Source organism: Rhinichthys klamathensis, unplaced genomic scaffold (assembly GCF_029890125.1).
Source record: "Rhinichthys klamathensis goyatoka isolate OS25496 unplaced genomic scaffold, OSU_Roscu_1.1 h1tg000105l_1, whole genome shotgun sequence".
NCBI classification, from domain to species: Eukaryota; Metazoa; Chordata; class Actinopteri; order Cypriniformes; family Leuciscidae; genus Rhinichthys; species Rhinichthys klamathensis.
This window is the reverse complement of record NW_026606644.1, coordinates 1735214-1759161: the sequence shown is the minus strand read 5'-3', so window position 1 is coordinate 1759161 and position 23948 is coordinate 1735214. Positions and strand designations below refer to the sequence as shown.

The following is a 23948-nucleotide window of genomic DNA, read 5'->3' as shown; positions in this document are numbered from 1 at the left end:
TGACGGCCCTCGTGTCCCACGCTACTCTTCTGTGGGATTTAGGATCATAGAGATGGATCTCGCAGTAGGTAGAAGTGACATCAAACTGTGCGAGGCATCATGAAATCTGAAGTTTGATCATGATTCAGTTCGATTATGTTGGCATGATTCACAATTAGGGACAATATACGTAATGGTGAAATACTGACAAAAAAGGTAACACTTTAGTTTAGGGTCCAGTTCTCTAGTTTATAAGCATGCATATTACAAGGATATTGGCTGTTTTTATTAGTACTCTTAAAGCACATATTAATGCCTTATTATGCATGACCATATTCTACATCCCTTAATACCTATACCTAAACTACCTTACTAACTATTAATAATCAGTAATTAGGAGTTTACTGAGGCAAAAGTCATAGTTAATAATTAGTTAATAATGAGAATTCGACCCTAAAGTGACCAAAATAAAATACTATAACATGCACTATAGTTATTATAATCAGTTATTACAAAGTGCATAATTTGATGCTGGTGCTAAAGAAAACAATATATAAACAGCGGGACCAACAATCTCATGGGAATTCGTAACTATTTTACGTTTTGGTGAATTAGTGGTTAATTCATATGGATTTGTATCTCATACATTTTCATGCGATCTGGTTACTTCTCAGTGACGGTTATAGGAGTACACCTACATGCTTATGTTTGGATGCACTTTATTTCACAGTACATGTAGGCCTTACTTTCAGTGTACTTAGAAAATACTGGGCAATATAAGGTCACTGTAAAAACCACTGTTGGTGCCTTAATTTAAGTACAATCAACTTGGCTGTTTAAGTCATTACAACTTAAATCACATCAAACTTAAAACAAGTTAAATCTTGTTTAACATAAAAAAAGTTGAAAATTGCTTTTATGTAAATAAAAAAAAACTAAAAACTTACTGATCATGTATATTTTTTTTCCATGTAACTACAGGGGTTAAGTTTAGGTTCATGGTTAGTGCCTAGTTATAACCCAGTTATTGTAATTACCGTGACTAGGACTGAAAAATAAAGTGCTTCCTTTTTCTAAGCGTTTCATTTTTGTACGATTTAAATCATACAAATTCATAAGAAAACGCCACCTCATATAACAGTTACATTTTCTTGTGAGATCAGGTTGGCTATGACATGAAATACCTCTTCACTTTGCTTCATCTTGTGAATTTGCTTAATAAAATGTTTTCATTACAAATGGTGTCTTTAATATTATTGTGTAGTAGCTGTTGCTATATATACATTTAGCAAATTATAACTACAGTCGAGGCTAAAGGGCTTGCATAGGCCTCGTAACTTTTTTAAAATCTAAAAAGCTTTTCCTGCAAGGCTTTTTTTCACCCTGCCATCAAACTCTTCTACTGATGTTGTTATGGAGACATGAACTGAGTATATAGTACATATCAATATTTTTCTAAGATGCCGAGTTCCCTTCCATAAACACCAGACAGGAACAAACTGCTACAACTCTGAAGGGTTTCTGAAGGGTTTCTTTGGCCATTTTCTGCACACGACACTGTGGAATAACCGCTCATTGAATTTGCCTGCTTTAGGGAACTAATTTAAGGAATATTTCACGTTAAATATAAGTTATGTTTTGTAACCAGAACTTACACTATGTCAATTAATAATAAAGTAATCATTTATAACAATTAAGCTTAACTTTGAGTCTGATCTCAGAGTTTGTAAAAACAAACAAATTCAAACAGTACAAAACTGTCCTTTCAAAGGTGGGACTTACTGTTTATAAGCTACAAATATCAACTCTTGTTAGGAGAGCATGGTTACAGATTCAACTTTCATATGACACTAATATTAACAATATATTTTGTGACTTGTATAGGTATACTTTTTTTGGGGGTCTAATTTGCATTTCAAAATTTTTTCTGGTTTTTAAATAATAATGCTCTAAAAAACATTTCCTGTGGTTATTTAGGAAACAATTCCAGGATTAGGCTTAATCTCGGCTTGAGACTCATCAACCAATATGCATTGGAAAAAAAAACTAAAGAGAATGTCAATTTTAGGAAGTAGGTTTTTTTTGTTTACAATTACAAATTAAACTTGATAAAAATCCAACCAGGGAACTATGATTTTTTTTTTAGTCATTCATAATCACTGTATACATTTCAGAAAAGTATTTGAAAAAATAAATTTGACTTCACATAAAGAGGTACTGATAGCCAATGAAATACTTGAGAGCCGATCAGAGATGTATAGCAAACTCTACCCATATGTACTTCAAATATACGAGGCCTGGAAATCACAACTTTAAAATCCCCTGAATGTGGGATCTGTATCATGCAAATTTGTAAATAGCAACTCGTGTAAACATTTGCAAGTCGACTTTGCACAACCCTGCTTTGTGCATTAGGAGCAAAAGCGTGCAGATCAGCCCACACAAGAGACTGTTTTGATTTATTTGTCGTACTGTAATAAAAAAAAAAGTATGACTCCACTGGTTCATAATTTCCATATATTATAATACAGATGCAGAATTGAAAGTTTATTCTTTAAACAGCCTAATATTTTACAAAGAAATGGATAAGTGTCTGGAACTTTCAAACATGTCCTTAAAACAGGACACTGTTGATGACATTTCCTCGAGTCCTACATTGTTTTCGACGTCCGTCAACATGGGGGCGGCAAAGCGGAAGAGGAGAGAAGGGAAGAGAATGGAAAAAACTAAAAGAACGAGGGAAGGAACAAATAAATTAAAAAGGAAATTGTAATGGGGATAATACATCATTTTTTTCCTCTGCAATCCTTCTATTCACGCTTACAAACATCAGTCGGGAGATGAGCATGATTGTGAGCAGACGCTCCATCTCAGTGGAAGGACACTGAAAACATTGACTCCTTTCCTGCAGAAGCAAGCCTCTCTCTTCCTTTACTCAGGGCTTTGTGTTTTTGGTTCTTTTCGTGGCTGTGGGGCAGCGCTGTTATTGCAACTGTGGTTTCCTCTGGATTAGGGAGGAAGAAAAACTTGCTGTTCAAATCTACTCCAAATTAGAGAAGTGACGATACAAAAAGGGGGAGGGGAAAAAAATAACCAGAAAAGAGAGTTTGAGGGGAATATACGGGCAGCTGTTCAGAAGGGAAACGGTCGGTAGGGGGAGCCTGTTGATCAGCGAGCCTCAAAAGTCTTCCACGGTCTCAATCTCACCCATGTTGAGTCTCTCAGATGAAGCATTAACAGAAAAACCTGCAGAGACATTATATTCATTACAAAAATAATATTTTGCATAAAGAAAATATTTTGAATTTATTTTCATTTTACAATTAATATCTACGATTAGAGAGGATTCATTTTATGATAATTCTTCCTCTAAATTATCATTGTAATGCATCTGGACAATTATGTTTTTGACTTTTTATAAAAGGCAATAAATATACTGTTATTGAACTCTCTCTCTCTATTCTCACACACACACACACACATATACATATATATATATATATATATATATATATATATATATATATATATATATATATATATATATACATACACACACACTTATACCATGGTCTGTCTGCATACTCGATTCAGATTGGCTGGAAGGTGTGCATTAAAACCATTTGAAATGCAGGTAATTCCAGTCAGATTAAGAACTATTTTATATTAATGCAATTCAAATAAATGCTACAATTTCTCATTTAAATTAATGTAAATTTACACACTACTTTATCTTTGTCTGATGAAAATAACCACCATCATTTTAACTTTCGGTTAAATATTGCGATGCAAACATCAATAACAGCTTTAACTGATCAAAGCAGGGCATGGTATAAGCGGGATAATCCAGGGTTATCTGTGCATTAAACAAGTTATTCTGCGGCTCAATAAAATTATGTTAGGTTTGAACAAATTGAAGAACTTTAGGTCACAGGTAAACTTTTTTGAGGAGTAATTTCCCAGCACATCATATCAAGTTTTGAATTGACAACACAGTTTGTTTATGAATGACTTCGCCGACACTCACCTAGAAGGCTTGGGTCAGCCCGTACCATCTTCTGTTTCTTCTTCTTCTTGCCGGAAGTGACGGTCTCAAACCGCTGCTGTTGCTGTTGCAGGACTGACTGTGACACTTGACTCATTGCCCACACAGAGTCCTGAGACACAAACACAGGGAGTTTAGCAGCAAACTGACACATGCACACTAGTGTTTATGAATAATGTCATCATAATTTAGCCCTCTCAGACAGTTCACGAGTACTAAATTGAGCTCTTTTGCGTCGTTTCTCGCTTGAACGGACAAATACACACAAATTGATGTCAAAATGCGTTTTGGCGAGTATTCACGTAAACACAGTCGGTTATGTCTTAAGTACAGATAAACAGTTGGGAGAATTTCGGATGTGTATCAGTGTATTGGATCTGTGCATTCGGCCTTAAAGCGACCTGCTGCTGTCCGTCATTAATGTTAATCAAACAAAGAGAAATTCACTCAATACTCTTGACTGAATAACTTTAAGAATCAATCTATATTTCATTTATACAAAATATGTCTGCTTGAAAGAATGAATAATGTTGTATGCAAAATGCTACAAAGAATGAACATATTATTAATTAAAAAGAATAATATATTCCTTCACGTGCTTTTTTAATTTTAAGAAAAATAAAGACATGTTATGTGTCACGGCAGTTAAATCTGTGTTTGTATTGCATGTTCGAACCTTAATATCATTCATATTAACAGGTTAATAGATTTTCTTTCTCAAGGGAGTATATAATGAACTTTTTAGAGAACCATCTAACTATTTTAGATAAATAATGCATTACAATTTGACTAAACCCATTAGATGTGTCAACTAAATCTACTGTAGATTTAATAGACTAAAATCTTATGCAACTAAAAGTAGACTATAATTAAAACAATCAGATGACTAAACTATGGCTAAAACTAAATAGCATTTTAGTCAAAAGACTATGACTAAAACTAAATAAAAATTTGCTGTCAAAATGAACACTGACACACACACACATGCTTGTGCAACGAACCTGCTGTTTCTGCTGCTGGACCGGCTGAGGTTTTTGCTGGTTGGCATTCTGTTTGGCACGCCGCTCCAGGAACTGCTTGGCGAAGTCCTTGGCCTGTGGAGTGTCACCCAGGTAGGCTCGCACGTAGTCGTGCACCTCGTACGGCGAGTCCACTTCCTTCAGGAACGACGCAAAGGTGGGGACTGTGGCAAGAGTGGAAGACTGATGACTTTCAGAAAGCTAAATTGTCTTTAAAACACACGTTTTTAAGAGGCAGTTTGTGCATGAAAAAGGTCAGCAAAGTTAAAAGGCCAGCAAAGGCCACTCTAAAGGAAGTAATTCTCTATATCAGTGCGCACTGTTTCTGAACTCTCTGAAACGCCTCGATTGAGTTTTCTTACGGGAAAGAACACGTCACAATATCCCTAATTTAAATAATTCCTGCCAATGGCATACGCAAAAAAGGGGTGAGGTGTGGTTGAGTTGTGTGTTATGACCAATCACAACACACTGATCCAGTCGACCAATCACATATTTTACATTGTATGCTCTGTTTAGTAGGCATGTGCCGGTATCAAATTTTCATGCTGCGGTTAATTGATTGAGCTTTTATCACGGTATACGGTATTATCACGATATTTAAATTTGCTCAAGAGAAACAGATGGATTGTGGGTATCTAAAAAAACAACAACAACTTGCATCACAATGTGTAATTGTGATTTTCAAAACATATGGTAACTAAACAATTTTATTAAGTTTAGCGACAACATGTTACAATGTTTACATGGTACAATGACTGGTAGGCTACTGTTTGTATTATTCAATTAAATTCTTGGATTTGATTTCAATCTTAATTCAATATTGACTCATTTGGATAAATATTAGGTAGGCTACAGTCTGCATGTTAATTTTTCTCAAGAAAAATATATATCTCACATAATGCTGTAAAAATACAGAGAGAAATTAAATACAATGTGGTAGGGCTGTCGCGGTGAAGGAATTTCCATTGCGGTAATTTTGAGTGGCTCATTAGCGCGATATGCGGTATTACCGCCATTTATTTATTTATATTTATTTGTTGCTATATAAATACGTGTTATGATGTGGTCAGTACACACAAAAACAATGTAACCGAAACTAAACAGCGTTTCTGCGCATTGAAAGGCTGTCACTCAGCGCGCACATTGTTACGCCAACGGACTGTCTTTGAGTGAGTCATTAAACCGTTCATTCAACGAAAACGTTCAAAAAGCTGATTCCTTAAATGATAGATGTAATGAAACAAGGTGTTAATTATTTTTTAACTTTGAGCTCCACTTCAAGGCTCAGCTGGCCAGCAATGCTTCACTTTTGGGCAAAGCTGAAGCAATGCTTCACTTAATAAACTAATGGCTTTCCCCCCCACGGCTTCCTCGCGCTGTGGAATGCTGACCAGCGCTGACGCCATTCATGGTAAATACCCTTACACGTTAAAAGGATGATACGACAAATATTTCGCTTTCCTTGGAAACGGCAACCTTTTCACGAATATACATGACTTGACTTCAAAGACAGACGCAGGTAATCGCACACGCTCAGTCGATCTCATTCACTGTCTGTTTAGGCTTAAGTCCAAATCCACGAAGCCTCTGTACAAATCACCATGATAAACAGTCGTGTTATCATTATTAACTTACTTAACATTCAATACACATGGTACGAACTACGAAGGGTGGCCTTATGAAAAAAGAAAACGCGGTTGCTGTGGTTACTTGCATTCCTCTGCGGTTGGCCTGTCAGTAGCGCGGTATTGCAATATTGCGGTTATCGCGACAGCCCTACAATGCGGTTTTCATAATAACAATTATGTAATGACAAGTAAACATATAATAAATATGTAATATAGTGCACATATTTAGCCAAATACTCCTCGCTGTACTGTATCTTTAAATAAAAAGTAACAGATGATCGGTTTACTTGAACTGAGGCGCAGCGATCTGTCACAATGGACAGAACCTAAGAGCTGAATGTTTTTTTATATATATATGGTATATATATGGTATATATATATATATATATATATATATATATATCTCAAAAGTAACCTGCTCTGTCTAGTCTGTCGGTGTCAGTGTCCTCTTTGCTCCGCGATTTTCCTCTGCGTGAGAGCGTGTGAAAAGTGTCAATTGCGTAAAGCGCATTTCAGACAGGATGCGGAATGCGCTGCCCTGGCCGCTAGGTTCAACGTTGCCCTTCAGATACAATGCGATTTGCTATTTTGCAAATAAAAAGTTGAACCATTTTGAACTTTGACCCAGGCGTGCTTTGGTCAACGCAGCAACAAAACGTCCCCGCGCGTGTTCCGCGTCCTGTCTGAAAGGCGCTTGAGTCTCAAGCTGAATGCGTGAGAGTTGGCAGCCCTGCCGTCGGCAGCGTTCCTCCTTCCGCCATGCTTCTACTCCATGTGAGGATTGTTTACATTAGACTAGAGTGCACACTGCGCCGCATGCACACAGTGCTTATACATGTGGGGATTGTTTACATCAGAGTGCGCACGTGCTTTGTGCAGCATATACGCAGTGTTTAAGCGGTTGATGGAAAATAAGCTAATGCGCGTTCTAAAAGTCTATTATTTTTCACGGTATTTTGAAGTGCCCGCGATAACAATATCGTGCATATTCATTACTGCGATTTATCGCATTACCGAATACCGCCACATGTCTACTGTTTAGTATCTCTATTAAGCTCTCCTTCTGAAAAGTGCAAAGTAATGTTTTTTGGACATTCAAGCATGAAAACCTATTCTAGTAGACCCCAAAAACAAAATGAAGAATTTGTACAAGGGCATAATAAAGACATGACCCTTTTAACGTCAGAAGCTACATTCCGTGCATACAATGACAACAAAACATTGCCCCAAAAAAAAGCGATAAAATGGCAGGGAGGGAAGTGGTTTGTGGAAAGAATTATCTGTGCATCATGTGCGCATTAAACAAATGCTGATATTCAAGATAGTTGAAGGTGATAGACGAGTATGTGTCAGTGACTCACCATCGAGGTTATTGGCTGTGTTGAGAGTGTGTAGAGTCTGTTCACACCACTGCATAAAGCTGTCCTGGTTCTTATTGGCTCCCTGGAACAGTTTCAGTAGCTTCTCTTCCTCCTCCACCTTTTTACTTGCTTTAGCACTGGTGCTATTACTGCCACAGACAGATTATTTTACAAAATACAATCAGGAAATGACACAAAAAGCAGTTTTGCACACTGGACCTAGATAGCATACTAAAGTCTGAGGTTTTATTTATTTTTAGAGCAATAGAAAGATATTATTAATTGTGGTGGTGGTTTACCTGAGGTTAGCGTTGCCCTTGTTTTTCTGATTGTGGCTCTTGCGTGTGGCCTGAGGGGGGGCGGCCTCCTTTACTGCTTCATCCCAGAAGCCAATGTTAGAGTTCTGAGCATCACCCCAGACACTGCTGCTGTCCATCAACCAGTTCGAGCCGACATTATTGACAGAACCCCACACTGATGTATTGAGGGCCTAGAAGGAGAAAGAGGTCATGCAATCTATTTTAAACTAATGCAGAATCAAACGCAAGACTTCAAGATCTGCACAAAAAAGCACTATGTCCATTGAGAACAAACTCATACAATCTCAAAATAAATCATGCATCTCAGATTCTTTTACTTAATTAAACAGGTACACATTTAAGTACAGAACAGGGAAACTGCAAGTTTAAAATACTGTTTTAGTCAAAATAGCCTTTCGAACTTTAATCATCATGTTAGGCTTCTAAGCATGTCCTGTTTTTACATCCCCAAATTTAAGACATCTTAAAATGATCATTATGGATTTAGTTATACCATTTAAAATGAAGACTTGTGACCTTATTAATCAAACTGAATGATCAATCGCTATAGGTAAATCAGGGATGTGATTAGGGCTGTGTTGAAAAAATCGATTCACCAATTCTGAATCGATTTTCATATTAATTTCTAAAGATCGATCCGTAACTCAGAGGATCGATTTAATAATAGGCTTACATTTTCCCCGTGAACTTTAACTTGCCGCGACTGGGAGATCCCTGTATGCGCATTGAAAGGCTTTCACTCAGCGCGCACACTGTTACAACAACGGGCTTTGAGTGAGTAATTCGTTCATTCAACGAACACGTTCAAAAAAGCTGATTCATTAAAAGAGATGTAATGAAACAAGGTGTTAATTATTTTTAACTTTGAGTTCCACTTTTCAAGGCTCAGCTGAGCAGCAATGCGTTGCATGGGTAACGCTGAAGCTGATGCTTCACTTATTAGAGACCAATATGGCATTGATTCAATGCGTGACTCGCTGATTTTATTTCCCCGCTGCTTCCTCGCGCTGTGGAATGCTGACCAGCGCTGCTCCTGACGCGCATTTATGGTAAATACCCGTGACGTGAACGTTAAAAGGATGATACGACAAATATTTCGCTTTCCTTTGACACGGCAACCTTTTTCACGAATACATATGACTTCAAAGACAGACGCAGGTAATCCGCACGCGCTCTGCCGATCTCTCTCATTCACTGTCTGTGCGAAGCCTCTGTAGGCTACACATCACCACGATAAACAGTCTTGTTTGTTATCATTATGAACTTTCAATTCAATACACATGCATGAAGTTCAAAACAAGCAGTTAAATGTCTATAATAGCCTAATAGTATCAATATGTTGCATAACTACAGTCCTGTAATTCAGGTAACAGCTGGAAAAAACAAAAACACTTATCTAAATCTCGGAAATCGGATCAGATCCGATCGGATCGAATCGAATAATGATAATCGATTCAAGATCTTGAGAATCGGAATCGAATCGATTCTTGAAATTTGAATCGAAACCCAGCTCTAGATGTGATTGTGCGAGTGAAAAAAAGCAGGAAGTTTTTTTAAGACCCAGCGTAAAGCACTTTTTACTTTTTAAACACCTGAATCAGCCATTTACTGCATGAACTACCAGGAACTGTGATGAGTGACACACATGGAAATATATTTAACAGCTATAATTTATTTCTAGTAATACAAAACAGGACGTCTTAACTTATCTTTGGGGAAAACGTAAGGGCGATAACTGTTCTGTAGTTCTGTAAAGAAAACAACTCTGTTTCCAATACCGATTATTAATCTCATTCAGTAAATAAAATTCCACTCAAACTTCTACAATAGGAATAGGCAACATAAAATGTTTTTGTGTTTTGGTAAACTGCACATCATATTCTGGCTACACAGATAAAACAACCTAAGAACCATTTATGAATTATATTAATGCTTTTTACACATTAGAAAATGAAGACTACACAATCTTATCAGTATGATGAATAAATTATATTAACTGGAATAAACTGTACACAGAAAGGGAATGTGACCGATCGAGCTTTGCGTGCTCTTTTTACGCATAAATGACCTTTTACATGCTTCCAATAAGCAATTTAGCGCCGTAGGCTATATATGATATGCACTTTTTTTGCCTACCAGATGCACGCATTACTTTTGCGTATAAAGAGCAAGCCTAATAAAAGCACTCGTGCTATAGGCCTAGATAGGCAGTGCCAGGAACGATCGTGAGGCTGTCCATAACGTGGGACTAGCGCGAGTTTAAGCACGCACAAAACTCCCGTTAAAAATCACAGAAACGTGCGACATGAATCTCTTACATCGAATCTGCACTTTGTTGTTTATGATGGAAGTCAGAAGAATTCAGTCAGCGCTAGAGCTGGGTTTCGATTCAAATTTCAAGAATCGATTCCATTCCGATTCTCAAGATCTTGAATCGATTATCATTATTCGATTCGATCCGATCCGATCTGATCCGATTTTCGAGATTTAGATAAGTGTTTTTGTTTTTTCCAGCTGTTACCTGAATTACAGGACTGTAGTTATGCAACATATTGATACTATTAGGCTATTATAGACATTTAACTGCTTGTTTTGAACTTCATGCATGTGTATTGAATTGAAAGTTCATAATGATAACAAACAAGACTGTTTATCGTGGTGATGTGTAGCCTACAGAGGCTTCGCACAGACAGTGAATGAGAGAGATCGGCAGAGCGCGTGCGGATTACCTGCGTCTGTCTTTGAAGTCATATGTATTCGTGAAAAAGGTTGCCGTGTCAAAGGAAAGCGAAATATTTGTCGTATCATCCTTTTAACGTTCACGTCACGGGTATTTACCATAAATGCGCGTCAGGAGCAGCGCTGGTCAGCATTCCACAGCGCGAGGAAGCAGCGGGGAAATAAAATCAGCGAGTCACGCATTGAATCAATGCCATATTGGTCTCTAATAAGTGAAGCATCAGCTTCAGCGTTACCCATGCGACGCATTGCTGCTCAGCTGAGCCTTGAAAAGTGGAACTCAAAGTTAAAAATAATTAACACCTTGTTTCATTACATCTCTTTTAATGAATCAGCTTTTTTGAACGTGTTCGTTGAATGAACGAATGACTCACTCAAAGCCCGTTGTTGTAACAGTGTGCGCGCTGAGTGAAAGCCTTTCAATGGGCATACGGGAATCTCCCAGTCGCGGCAAGTTAAAGTTCACGGGGAAAATGTAAGCCTATTATTAAATCGATCCTCTCAGTTACGGATCGATCTTTAGAAATTAATATGAAAATCGATTCAGAATTGGTGAATCGATTTTTTCAACACAGCCCTAGTCAGCGCACTGAACAAAACTATTAGTTTCAGCGATGACTAATCTGAACGCCTCTGATTGGTCATCACGCTCATAAACTCAACAGAAACGTGTGCGATTGGTTAAAATGTTCAACGCTGCAAAACGAAATCTGATGGAAATGCCGTAGTCGGATGGATCGAATGAACGTTAAGTATTGTAGTTTGTTTAACTAATATTATCACTTAAACATTCTATTTTATAAATATTTTGAAACAAATTACAATGACTTTCCCAAAACTTCCAAACACCCCCCCGATTTTATTTTTATTACTGATCTGCATGGTTCACGTGGGTCATGATTTTAGGCTGAAATAACCAGAATTCCAGATTAATCCAGAAGAATCACATCCCTGGTAAATAACTAGAAAAATAAAATGCAGTAAAATGGTAAAACTATTTGTGGTACAAACCAGTTTACAATAAAAAATAAAATAACAATTAGCAGTTTGGAACATGAAGCAGCATAACGGGACTTATGTTGTACAGCTAAGATAAAAGGAAGTGGGTGAAACCAGAAGCCTACATTCAAGTTACAAATAGACGTACCCACTCTTACGTAAAAAACAACAGCATCCTGAATGATGCTGGGTAACTGCATCAGGATGTGTGTAACTCACCACTCGGTTCTGCTGGGTGACGGTTGAGTGTTGCTGCTGCTGTTGTTGTTGTTGTTGTTGTTGTTGTTCCTGTTGCTGTTGTTGTTGCTGCTGTTGCTGTTGTTGCTGCTGCTGTTCCTTGCGCTGTTTCATCTGCTGCGCTTCCTCTCTCTGGATCTCCAGCAGGGACTTGGTGGCCTCTGGCTGCTTGGCCACGCTGCCCCAACCCGAGAGCTTCGCCTGAGGTTGCTGCTGCTGCTGGGTCCTCTGGAGCTCCTGTTGTTGTCGTCTTTGCTGCAGGAAAAATCGAAAACCGATCAATGAGAAAAATGTTTTTTGCCTCTTGCTTGGTCACATGGGAACCTGTTGAAAGCTTGGTCACATGAGAAAGCTTGAGTTGGGGAAGAATCCCTGGCATACCTCCTCTCGTGCTTGTTGTTCTCTCTCCTCCTCCAGTTTCTGGATCTCAGCAAGCGACAGGGCATTCTGAGACTGTGAGAGAGTGTTTGCTGTGGTCGACTGCTGGCCCCACTTGGAGGATGAAGGGAGCTGGGAACATAGACATGGAAAAAAAATACAATAACTGCGTAAGTCAAACAAACAGGTAATGTACCAACCAAGTTACCATCCTAAATTCCATTTGGTAAAATAATCAATTCTTTATTTTAGCAGAACACCACAGGGAGACAGATTTATAAACAAATTTGGGAAGATGGTTGACGAGTGGTATACATGCATGAAATGCATATATTTTAAATGTATTTGCTTAAATCTGAAGGGGGGGGGGGGGGGGGGGGGGGGGGATTTATTTTGGATCAAAAAAATCCAAATAAATACAGAAGAATCACTTCCCTGAATAATGGATTATCTACCAAACTATATGAAAAATGAAATCTTTTCAGGATGTGAGACTAGTACAAAGACTAATAAATATCTGCTCCACAGGATTGTTCACCTTCATCTGTGCGAGCTGCTGCTGTTGCTGCTGCTGCTGCAGTCGACGGAGAGCCTCCTGCTGCTGCTGCCTCTGCCTCTGTAGCTCCTGCTGTCTCAGCGCCTCCTGCTCTCTCCTCTTCTGCTCCTCCTGCTGTTGCCTTGCCAATGCCGCTGCCTCCTCTTCTAGCCTCTTCTCTTCCTCACGCCGCTTCTGAGCTTCCAGTTCTTCCTGTTTCCTCCGCTCCTCTTCCTGCTGGAACAAAAATAATTAACAAAAGGATCAATGACAGCACTAAACCAAACGTCATCTTGGCTAATATTGCCAATCTAACCAAACTCAGAAGAACTAAGTCATTTGTGGCAGACAGCCATGCATGAATGATTGTCCCATGGTTAATGGGTGATCTTAGTTTAGACAAAAAGCTTTTGTAAAATATCATCAAAACCGAAGTCATTGATTTGCTTGCAAAATCCACTTTTTAGGCTCGAAGCCTAATACTATGTTCAGAAAATGATGCATTCTATGGAGCCCCTCAAGAGACATGGTGATAGAAAAAAAAACTTGAGATGGGAGGAAAAAATATGTCAATGCTTTTGCATTCTCTCACAATTATATAGTTGGATAGTTATTTTGTATATAATTTGCGGGGATCTGGGCTCGGTTTTAACTTCCACTTTCCGATTCGCAATCACGCGTACTGTGTATAAGGAGCGGCGGTACTGACCACACATTTTACAAGATATTTGTCAATGACACTCAGGATCTGTTCGACAGATCTTCTGACATCACCCTGTCAGTCATCTCTCCTTACTCTCTTCCCGTGATAAGTGAAATCTGATGTACTGTAATGTAACCGACTACCGCAGCAAGCCTAACCATGTCCCTTTAGGGGCTCCGTAGAATGCGTTATTTATTTTCCGTGCCTTTCTGAATTAGGCTTTGGGCACATCCTTAATCCTAAAACAGACATAGTAACAATAGTAGGCATAGATGAAGTTAACCCTTTCACACGTATGTTTAAAATATTCTAACTGACCCCCCAGCATGAGTTTTTCAAGGCGACTGTTATTTAGAACTTGTCACTTTAATGTTTCCATGGTGATGTGTTATTTAGAACTTGTCACTTTAATGTTTCCATGGTGATGCGTTATTGCTTGTCACGTGACACAGCGCAACCACAACAGCGCAGAATGAGTGATGATCTGCTTTTATGTCATTTTTCCTTTTTCATTAAAAATATTCACAAATGTATTAGCTACAGCATGAAACAACTGATATTCCGATTGTCAAATATTTACAAGTGGATGGGTTTTGTTGTTTAAACATCTTTATAACGATCACGTTAGTTGAGCTGTATGCACAATGGGCGGCGCCATTTTAGTTTGTTTTACAGTTCAAAGAATCGGATCTGTTGGATTTACAACACCTCAATTCCTCCACTTCTCACGAAATACATGAAAGTAAGTGGCCGGTGAACTGGGAGAAAAATAGGGTCAAATGTAAAGCTACTTACACAATGTGTATCTGATATGAATAGAATGTGTCGTCTTATTATAATGGAAAGGATTATTATTGCCGCTTCCATAGACATCAGTGTGTATTTTACAAACTCAAAATCATTGTTTTGCTAGTACTTAAGTGTATTTAAATGTCTGAAACCGAAAATAAACATTATGTGGTTGAAAATACTCAATTGTTGTGATATATGACAGCACTGAGTGCGTCCGTCTCTGGCTCAGCGCCAGCCAACGCGCGAAAGCACGTTTGAATTTAGCAGTTGATCACGTGATGCACTGACCGTTCTAATCACACCGGTGTGATCGTACGCTCCAGGGACCAGCCAAAGACTGATCACACCGGTGTGATCGTACGCTCCAGGGACCAGCCAAAGACTGATCACACCGGTGTGATCGTACGCTCCAGGGACCAGCCAAAGACTGATCACACCGGTGTGATCGTACGCGTGAAAGGGTTAAACATTAAGACTTTTTTTTGTAAATGTTGTACATTTCATCTGTTCATTCAATATGTCAATTTTAAAAACTATTGGTCTAAACAATCCTTTTCTCCTAACTTAGTAATGACCAAACAACTGCTATTTTACAAAAGCTTTGAATGTTAGATTTTGGATCCATTTTATAATAAATATTCATACACCGGCAAGTCTTACCTGTTTGCGGAGGAATTCTTCCCTTTGTCTCCTCTCTTCCTCTTCCCTCCTCCTTTCCTCCAGCCGTCGGAGTGCCTCCTCCTGAGCTAACCTTTCCTCCTCCTCTTTCTGCCGTCGCTGTGCCGCCTCCAGCTCCCGTTGCCTCTGGAGAGCCTCCTCCTACAGAAGACAGAGTGCGTATTATATATATATATTTTTTAGAACTCCACTTATCGCAACCAGCTGATAACCACTTTATTAAATAACTCCCGACTGGTGGTCGACCGATATATATTGCTAAGGCTGATATTTGGCATTTTTAAAATATAGGCATCAACCGACAAGTTTTTCTGTTTGACCGATGTGTCGGAAGCAAGACTTTTATTTTGAGGGTGCTGAGAACACCAGCGCTCCCATTCTCAGTCTTCATTAGTTTACGGTCTGTGTTTAACAGTCAAAACAAAAAGCAAAACAAGCCCCTTAAACTAATAAGCAGAAATGGCAAATCTGTACCAGAGGAACAAATATAAACAGTATAACTAGGATTACCAATGTCTTACAAAATTAAAAGGCAGGAAATGTAATTTATTATGAATAAAATAGTTCAATATACAATATTTATATTGATCGATGAAGTAAAACAATAACATGAGATTGAAAAATAATAATTCAACAAAACTTGAACAAGTTGTTTTACACTTATAAGTTGTATTTAATATCAATCTATTGGGAACACACCCTCTGCACGTTTCCTTCATTTTTGGTTGAACTAATCCTTTAAATTAAACAAATTATTTCATTACCTTTATATTTTCAGTTTCATTTTATTTTAGTTAAATAAAATTTAAAGTTTAGAATCAAATCTATCAAGAATCAATTTAGAATCGAATTGTGACATTCCAAAAGATTCCCACCTCTAATATATAAACCAAAAAATCACTCACAAATTTAGGTGTGAGAATGTCAGTGCTATTTACTTTTTTAATGAAAGCACATAAAGAACAGAGTTTAGGCTTCAACAACAATCAAAAGTGTCATCATAGAAACTCATACTAATAGCAAAAATGCTCTCATTCACCTCCATTGTTTCATATTTGTTTTAATTGCAGAGCTTTGTATTTGCATCTCAGCACTAATCATTGCATAATTTCCCTTCTCTCCTGACCTGTTTGCGCCGTGCCAGCTCTTCTTCCTCCAAACGTTTCCGCTCCTCCTCTTGTCTAGCACGCAGCGCTTCTTCCAGTCGCTTCCTCTCTTCCTCTTCCCTTTTGGCCCGAAGCTCTGCCTCCCGTCTCTCCATCTCAAGCTTTAGAGCAGAATAGACCATTAAAAAAACACTATTACATTTACAAAATGAGACCCCTGTATCAGTCCCACGGTATCAGAAATTTTAGGTCACAAAATATCTGCTTGTATCTTTCTCACCTTCAAAGCTTTGGCTTTCTCCAGCTGGATTTGTTCAAGGGAAGACGCTTGAGGCATGGAGTCTAGTGGCAGATCCCATACGCTACTCCCTTCCCATGCTAAAAAACAAACAGACTTAAAATAAGCATATCATATGATTTCTCAATTTGACTGTTAGAGATCAGCATATATACAAACTTAATTATGAGTCTTATCTGTGTAACCAATTTTGATACCCTAAATTTATAGACATCATGGAATAAAAATGAATATCAATTATATATTGAATCGTGACATGCATTGTATCTAATCTAAGCTACATAACCTAATATTTATCAGTAACATTAGTTGTTTAATGCTACTGTGGTAGTAAAGTGCATGAACATTGTGAATGTAAAGACAAAAAATAATAGCAAAAGCCACTGTTCCACTTAATAGCAAAAACAACTTTCAAACGCCACACGTTTCGGTTCTGCTTAAGTGGCATCTATTCAGCTGAGTCAATCACTTGCAACAGGGTTATACCACGAGATGAGCATGAGTCATATCAAAAACTAAATGAGTGGTGCGTTACTGTAAGTGAGAGTAGAAAACAAGCACACCAGACACAATACAAAAGCTGCAGGACGGCCGGCAGCACTTTTTCCCATTTAAAGCTACTGTGGCACTCTGACTCAACATTTATCCTCATCTAATGACTTGATGAATTCTAGACAACAAACAAGATGAAGTGAATAACTGCCACCATCAATTCCAAAACATCTAAAAGTTTGAAAAGAGACAAACAAAGGCATAAACTGACTCCGTTTCAAGTATGTGGGGGGGGAATGGATCAAGATTTTCCAAAATTTGCCTCAACATATTCTACACTAGGAAAAAGTTTCAGTTCTAAACATGTCCTTGTTCTGATCGTATTGCTTAGCAGAGCAGATCTCAGTGTTGACGTACTGCTGGGAGTGGTGGGCTGCATGTTTGGAGAACAGGATGCCTGAGTGGAAGAGTTCTGCATTTCCCAAACAGATCCCGAGTCTGGAACTGACATGGAACGTGTGACGGGAGGTAAGAGGCTCTGTTGAGGCTCTGGCGTTCTGCAGGGGCACACAAATCGAACTGTGAGATGGTGTCACAGATGCTCAACCACAATACCAATTCAGTTTATCACACCACCTACGCTTTGCATTAATATGCCCTCTCTTTGCTTTGATGAATGTGTAATTCTGACAAGGTTGCTGAAAACAGAAGTAAATTAATCTCACCTGATCTTGAGCGCCTGATGGAGGAGGAGATTGAGCTGCTGCTGTTGTGGAGGAGGAGCAGAGTTTAAAACTTTCTGCTGAGCCAGAGCATACTGTTGCCTAGAGGACAAGAGAGAATCTTAATTTATGGCATTAAAAAAAAGTAACGTTTTTGCATGTTAGACTTTTTTAAAAGAAATTAATTTTATTCAGCAAAGATTCATTCAATTGATCTAAAGTGTCAGTAAAGACATTTATAATGTTATAACAGATTTTCATTTGATCAAAATGCTGTTCTTTGAATTTTCTATTACAATTGTTTTCTACATTGATAATAAGAAATGTTTCTCAAGCAGCAAATCAGCATATTAGAATGATTTCTGAAGAATCATGTGACACTGAAGACTGGAGTAATGATGGTGAAAATTCAGCTTAACAATAACAGGAATTAATTACATTTTAAAATAAAACTGGGCTGAAAATAACATTGGTTCAACAAATGGTGCGAGTTTAGGGCAGAACTACCCGTTTTTTCTCCAAACAACAGACAACAGTAGAGTGAAATTAAGTTCATTAATAGTAATTAGTAATTCATTTTTGATGTTCTCTCTAGCAATTCAGCTTGTGCTGCAAAAAACGACACCGTCATACCTGAGTAAGTACTGATATTGCAGCTGCTGCATCTGATACATATTTAGAGCATTAATCTCCTGTTGTCTCTTTATCCTCTCTTGATCTGCATCTCCCTATATACAGACAAACACACACATATCAAAACTTTTTGGATGCTGAACAACAGGGGAAGTCGTCTTGGGTTTGGAATTTCTCACAGATAAGCAAGTCTCTTTTTACCAGTACGGGAGGTAGTGTGGGGCCGGGTGTAAAGGGCACTCGCCCCCACAACTTCATCATCTCTCCCAGGGGCTGGAACATCTCGTCACAACCTCGCTTCACCTGCAAGGTCATGGTGAAATAGCCCGCCTGAAACCACTCAGACATCTCCGGGTTATTAAATGGTCCTGTGAGAAGACAGACAGACTGGGGTCACTGAATGTGGCTATTTAGAGCAACACGGTAACATTTTGAATTCCGTGAAGTAGAGAGATTCATCACAGGAAAGGGGAACAAGTTGTTAGTTCTTAAGGTACAGGTTTTAACATACATGGACAGATTCAGTCGTAAGGCATTGAGTAATTTTGTAGTTGACGTAATCGATTAGTTGAAAATAAAATTGTTTAAAACTAGAATGATGATATTAGGGATGGGCGGAATGACAATATTTGTCAAGTCAAGACACATTACATTTATTTTTATAACGTTCTCATACAATTGAGTCAATGCAGTCAGATCAATAATATTGTTATCAAGGTCACGGAAGCGTTTATTATTACAGATTTTGATATATAATTTATATCTCTGTATGTAATATATCCATGCAGCACAATACTATTTAAAGTTATTGACACTTTAGCGTGATAAAGGCACTGTCACACTCAAGACTGGAGTAATGGCTGCTGAAAATCTAGCTTTTGCAGCTTAAGAATAAATGACATTTAAAAAAAAAAGTATTACGTTTCATAATAAATAAAAATAAATGGAGCCTTGGTGAACATAAAATTTACAAATGTAAAAAAAAAAAGGAATCTTCTGACCAACTGGATTTATAATGCAGTGCGAAAATTAGATTGGATACTGATTTGCCTACCTTGGATCTCTCCCTGCGGATCTTTGTAAAACCATTTGAATGCAGCCTCATGAGTAATGGGAAGAGCTGTGGGTTTGGGACCAATCTTGGTGGCCAAACGCTCATCGTCCAAACCGCCGTCCTGCAGGTATGCCACCATTTTCTCAGCTTCCTGTTTGAGATAGGAAAAATTCTACCGTTCAAACTTTCGATCTTCACGGCAGCATTGTAATGTGGCTAATAGACCTTAGAGAAGCTGTGATACCTTTAGCAATATTTTATACCAATAATTTACACCATGTCAACACCAGACGCACGCATCATGACGAAATGTGACAAAAGCAAATACAACCCATTATAATAAGTGATGCAATCCACAAAAAAATTCTCAAAAGTAAACTGATGCCTCGTTCAATTTCCAACGTACTTCAAGTGCTCACGCTACTAGTTTGCAACGGTTGCATTGTCGCATCCGGTGTAGACAGAGTGTTAGGTACCGACTCAAAATTTAGAAGCAAGCACTGCTGCACAGTAAACAGCCATTCACACCTGCTCAAAGTGCTTGAGTCCCTCATCCTCATCCATGTCAGAGGGCAGTGCAGAGGGCCGGCTGAAAGGACCCATAATGCCTTTGGAGTGGGGGAGAACAGGAGCCACCGCCACTGGCATCTCCAGAGGCTTGACCTGCTGGGTTTGCGTGGGCACTGACTGAATGGGGAGCACAGAAGGAGTAGAGAGCGGAAGATCTGGAAGCAGAGACAGGTTTAATTCAGCATTCCCTAAATGAAGGCTACAGGCTTTATTTTCCAAAATATCTTTTTAAGGAACTATTTTTGCATAAGTATTTGCATACGTTTTATTCATTTGATTATTACCTGGGAGTGTGTTTTTTACATGTGGTATGGAAATGGCCTCCAAAATGCTGTTTGGTAGGGTTGTGTGTAGTGGTGCTTTACTGAGTTCAGGTCTGAGTTCTGGTACTGTTGTTCTCTCCAATGGTCTCTCACTTTCTTCAGCCTGTTCCTGGTTAACAGACGGAAGGGGTGCCGGAGTCGCTGCCTTGGGAGGCGTTACTACTGCTGGAAATGGTACAGCAACCGGCGATGGCTCTTCCGATTTACTGCCTTCTGTAAACCAAAAATAAAGCTTGATTAAAAATGATGACAATGATTTACAATTGCTAAAGAGTTGTTCAGACGTGAACTGACAACGTACAAGATTGAAGAATTAAAAATGGTAACATAATAGTTTAAAATTTTGGGGCCTGTCATTTTAAAAGATAAAATAAATGCTGTTCTTTTAAACTTTTCAAAAATATTAAGCAGCACAACTGTTTTCAACATTGATAAGAAATGTTTCTCGAGCAGAAAATCAACATATTAAAATGATTTCTGAAGGATCATGTGACAATGAAGACTGGAGAAATTATGCTGAAAATTAGGGATGCACCGATCCACATTTTTTCACTTCCGATCCGATCCCGATACCTGAATTTGGATATCGGCCGATACCGATTCTATTCCGATACCAGAGCTGTGTTTGCTTTAATATTATTATTATCATTATTGTTGATTTTATATGATGCTGAAATAAACTCCTCTCAACAGGCAAGTATGATATGTACGTATCTATGTGTGTATGTCCTAAAAGGCAACTTTAGGTAAATATAAGGTCAGAAAAACAGGAAATCCTGTTAACAGGAAAAATCCCATTCTGAAAGCAAATATGCAACTGTAAGGGTTTCAAATTGATTGTCATGTCAATATTTATTACATTCCCAAAATGTCAAATACTTGAGTCTTGAAATATAAGAAAAGTGCAAGTGTAAACATCTTACACACACACACTATCAATAATAACAGTTTGCATCAACAGCAAAAAAAACAAGTACACTGGCTCTTGTAGCATCAACAAATCAAGGTTTTAAAATGTAAAATATTAGAAATATAAGAAAAGTGCAATAGTCCAACATTTTCGTAGGCTATTCGTGATTCAGCTGCTCTGAATTGTCAAAACACCATTAAAACTCTATTCAAACTTCTTGCTACGGATGCGAAAAACGCTGATTTTTTTTTATGACGGACGAAAGTTTCAGTGGCAGTATGCAAGCGTGATTGACATAACGTGAGGTCGTATTTATTTTTTAACGTGCGAAAATTTCAGACGTGAATTTCGGACTCCGTGTGCAAGGACCTTAACACACACACACACACACACTATCAATAAAACGGCTCCCGTTGTCTTTCTGCCCACTGGCTAAAAAATCCTCGTGCTCTTTAACGTGGTGCTTTTTTAAATGTTTGATTGCGTTCGTTGTGTTGACCGACGCGAGGGAGCTTCCACCTCTCTGAATTACAGCTTTGCAAACATTGCATTTTGCTGTCTTGCTCCGCGGTGTTTCCAGTGTGAAGTATTTCCACACAGCGGACATAATGCTGCTCAATGCTTTCCTGCTAGCTGGCTGCAAACTGCGGAATGGATTTTCTGAGCGGAGGCGTGTCTCATGACTCTGTGTCTATTTGAGCCGCGCCTACGTTCAGGAAATCCATTCCACAGTTTGCAGCCAGCTAGCAGACTAGCCGGCGGGAATCATTTTGGAGTCATTTCAGCAGACAACGTTAAAGCGCAGACATGGCTCATGGATATCGGATATCTCCGCAGGTTGGATCGGGAAAATCCGATACGTGAATTTACGCTGGTATCGGTCCCGATACCGATACTGGATCGGATCGGCCCCATCCCTACTGAAAATTCAGTTTTTGCAATCAGATTTTTAAATATATTAAAATAGAAAACAGTTATTTGAATTGTAATATTTCACAATATCTAACTGATTAACTTGATTTAATCCATTAACTTGAAATGGAGTACCCGATGGGATTTCTTAATGCCGCCTTACCTTCATTTCGATTACTCTCACATCTAGTTTCTGTATAAGTATCTTTGGTTTGTTCTGATTCACTGTCTTCCTTTTCTGTGTATTCTTCATTCTCCTCCAGTGGCCGGAAGTCCAGCTCCGCCTCTTCCAGGATAGGCTCCTTAGGAGCTTTCTAATTGAGCAATGAGGGAAACTTACTGATCAAAAATACATTTATCTAGACAGACATACTTATTAACTAATTAAAATAGAATAAAATATAAAAATTCAAGAACTCACTTCCCACGCCCTCACCTTAAGTGAGAGGAAGGCCCCTGAGGAGTCAAATGTCCCTGTCTCCTCCTCTGCATCTTCCAGACACCATTCTGGCAAACTGTCCCTCTCCTCCTCTACGCTCCCACTGCCTGACCGAGGTCTACGGTAACCAGCACGCTCCTCATCCCTTGAGTCAAAAGGAAAACGGCGACGTTGATCCGGGTGTTCCCGCCACCCTGCTGATCGTGGGCCATCTGCAAATGAGGAATTTGTTTGGATCCAGCATTTTTTAAATAAGTTCTTGAGGAAAAAAGGGCATGCAACACACCTGGACTTGGAGGACACCATCGTTCGTTACCCCCACGAGAACCTGCAAGCCTCCAGCCACTATCGTCATCCTCTCCATTCTGCTCATCTCGAATAGAGCGCCAGTTGTCACTTCCTGAGCGAATGAATTCGTGTTTTCGAGTGTTCCCTGGACTAGCATCCTCATAGTTCGCCCGTACTTTTGGGAAGAAAAAAGTAAATGAAAAAAAAGATCCAAATAGTACATGTTGAGAAATTGAAACATTTGCAATGCATCTATTACACACTACCATTTAAAAGTTTGGGACAAGTACGATTTTTTTTTAAAGTTTTTGAAAGAAGTCTCTTATGCATATACATCAAAATGTAATATTGTAAGACAATACAATTTCAAATAACTTTTTTCTATATTGATGTTAAAATGTAATTTATTCCTGTGATCAAAGTTGAATTTCCAGCATCATTACTCCAGTCTTCAGTGTCACATGATCCTTCAGAAATCATTCTAATATGCTGATTTGTTGCTCAAGAAACATTTCTTATTATTTTCAATGTTAAAAAACAGTTGTGCTGCTTAATATTTTTGTGTAACCCGAGATACATTACAGCACTTATTTGAAATCAAAAACTCTTGTAACAACACAAGTCTTTACTGTCACTTTTGATCAATTTAACACATCCATGCTCAATAAAAGTATTTATTCTTAAAAGAAAAAAAAACTAATGATAATGATAGTGTACATTTTATAGGTCTGTTAGCAAAGAGGACTTACTGTGATTGAGTGGAAAATGGGCTGGTGCTCCATCTA

The 23948-nt window shown here is 38.4% G+C and overlaps 1 protein-coding gene across 4 annotated transcripts in view; it reads right to left on the bottom strand.

The window, feature by feature from the left end:
• Nucleotides 1-3060: 3060 nt before the first annotated feature.
• Nucleotides 3061-23948, bottom strand: part of gigyf2 (GRB10 interacting GYF protein 2) — a 32657-nt gene continuing 11769 nt past the window's right edge. The window contains exons 8-29 of one of the 4 annotated variants that reach the window (XM_056253488.1): nucleotides 23913-23945; nucleotides 23162-23338; nucleotides 22858-23087; nucleotides 22600-22750; nucleotides 20576-20827; nucleotides 20250-20446; nucleotides 19722-19872; nucleotides 18869-19035; nucleotides 18668-18762; nucleotides 18038-18136; nucleotides 17730-17869; nucleotides 16803-16900; nucleotides 16543-16683; nucleotides 15399-15557; nucleotides 13247-13477; nucleotides 12712-12840; nucleotides 12313-12585; nucleotides 8335-8525; nucleotides 8036-8184; nucleotides 5026-5207; nucleotides 4007-4136; nucleotides 3061-3225 (exon numbers count right to left, since the gene is read on the bottom strand). In XM_056253488.1, the coding sequence (XP_056109463.1) occupies nucleotides 3158-3225; nucleotides 4007-4136; nucleotides 5026-5207; nucleotides 8036-8184; nucleotides 8335-8525; nucleotides 12313-12585; nucleotides 12712-12840; nucleotides 13247-13477; nucleotides 15399-15557; nucleotides 16543-16683; nucleotides 16803-16900; nucleotides 17730-17869; nucleotides 18038-18136; nucleotides 18668-18762; nucleotides 18869-19035; nucleotides 19722-19872; nucleotides 20250-20446; nucleotides 20576-20827; nucleotides 22600-22750; nucleotides 22858-23087; nucleotides 23162-23338; nucleotides 23913-23945 (3443 nt within the window). In that variant the 3' untranslated portion in view covers nucleotides 3061-3157. Of the gene's footprint in view, nucleotides 3226-4006; nucleotides 4137-5025; nucleotides 5208-8035; nucleotides 8185-8334; nucleotides 8526-12312; nucleotides 12586-12711; nucleotides 12841-13246; nucleotides 13481-15398; nucleotides 15558-16542; nucleotides 16684-16802; nucleotides 16901-17729; nucleotides 17870-18037; nucleotides 18137-18667; nucleotides 18763-18868; nucleotides 19036-19721; nucleotides 19873-20249; nucleotides 20447-20575; nucleotides 20828-22599; nucleotides 22751-22857; nucleotides 23088-23161; nucleotides 23339-23912; nucleotides 23946-23948 lie in introns of all 4 variants that reach the window. The other 3 variants (XM_056253490.1, XM_056253487.1, XM_056253489.1) reach the window with 3 other exon arrangements.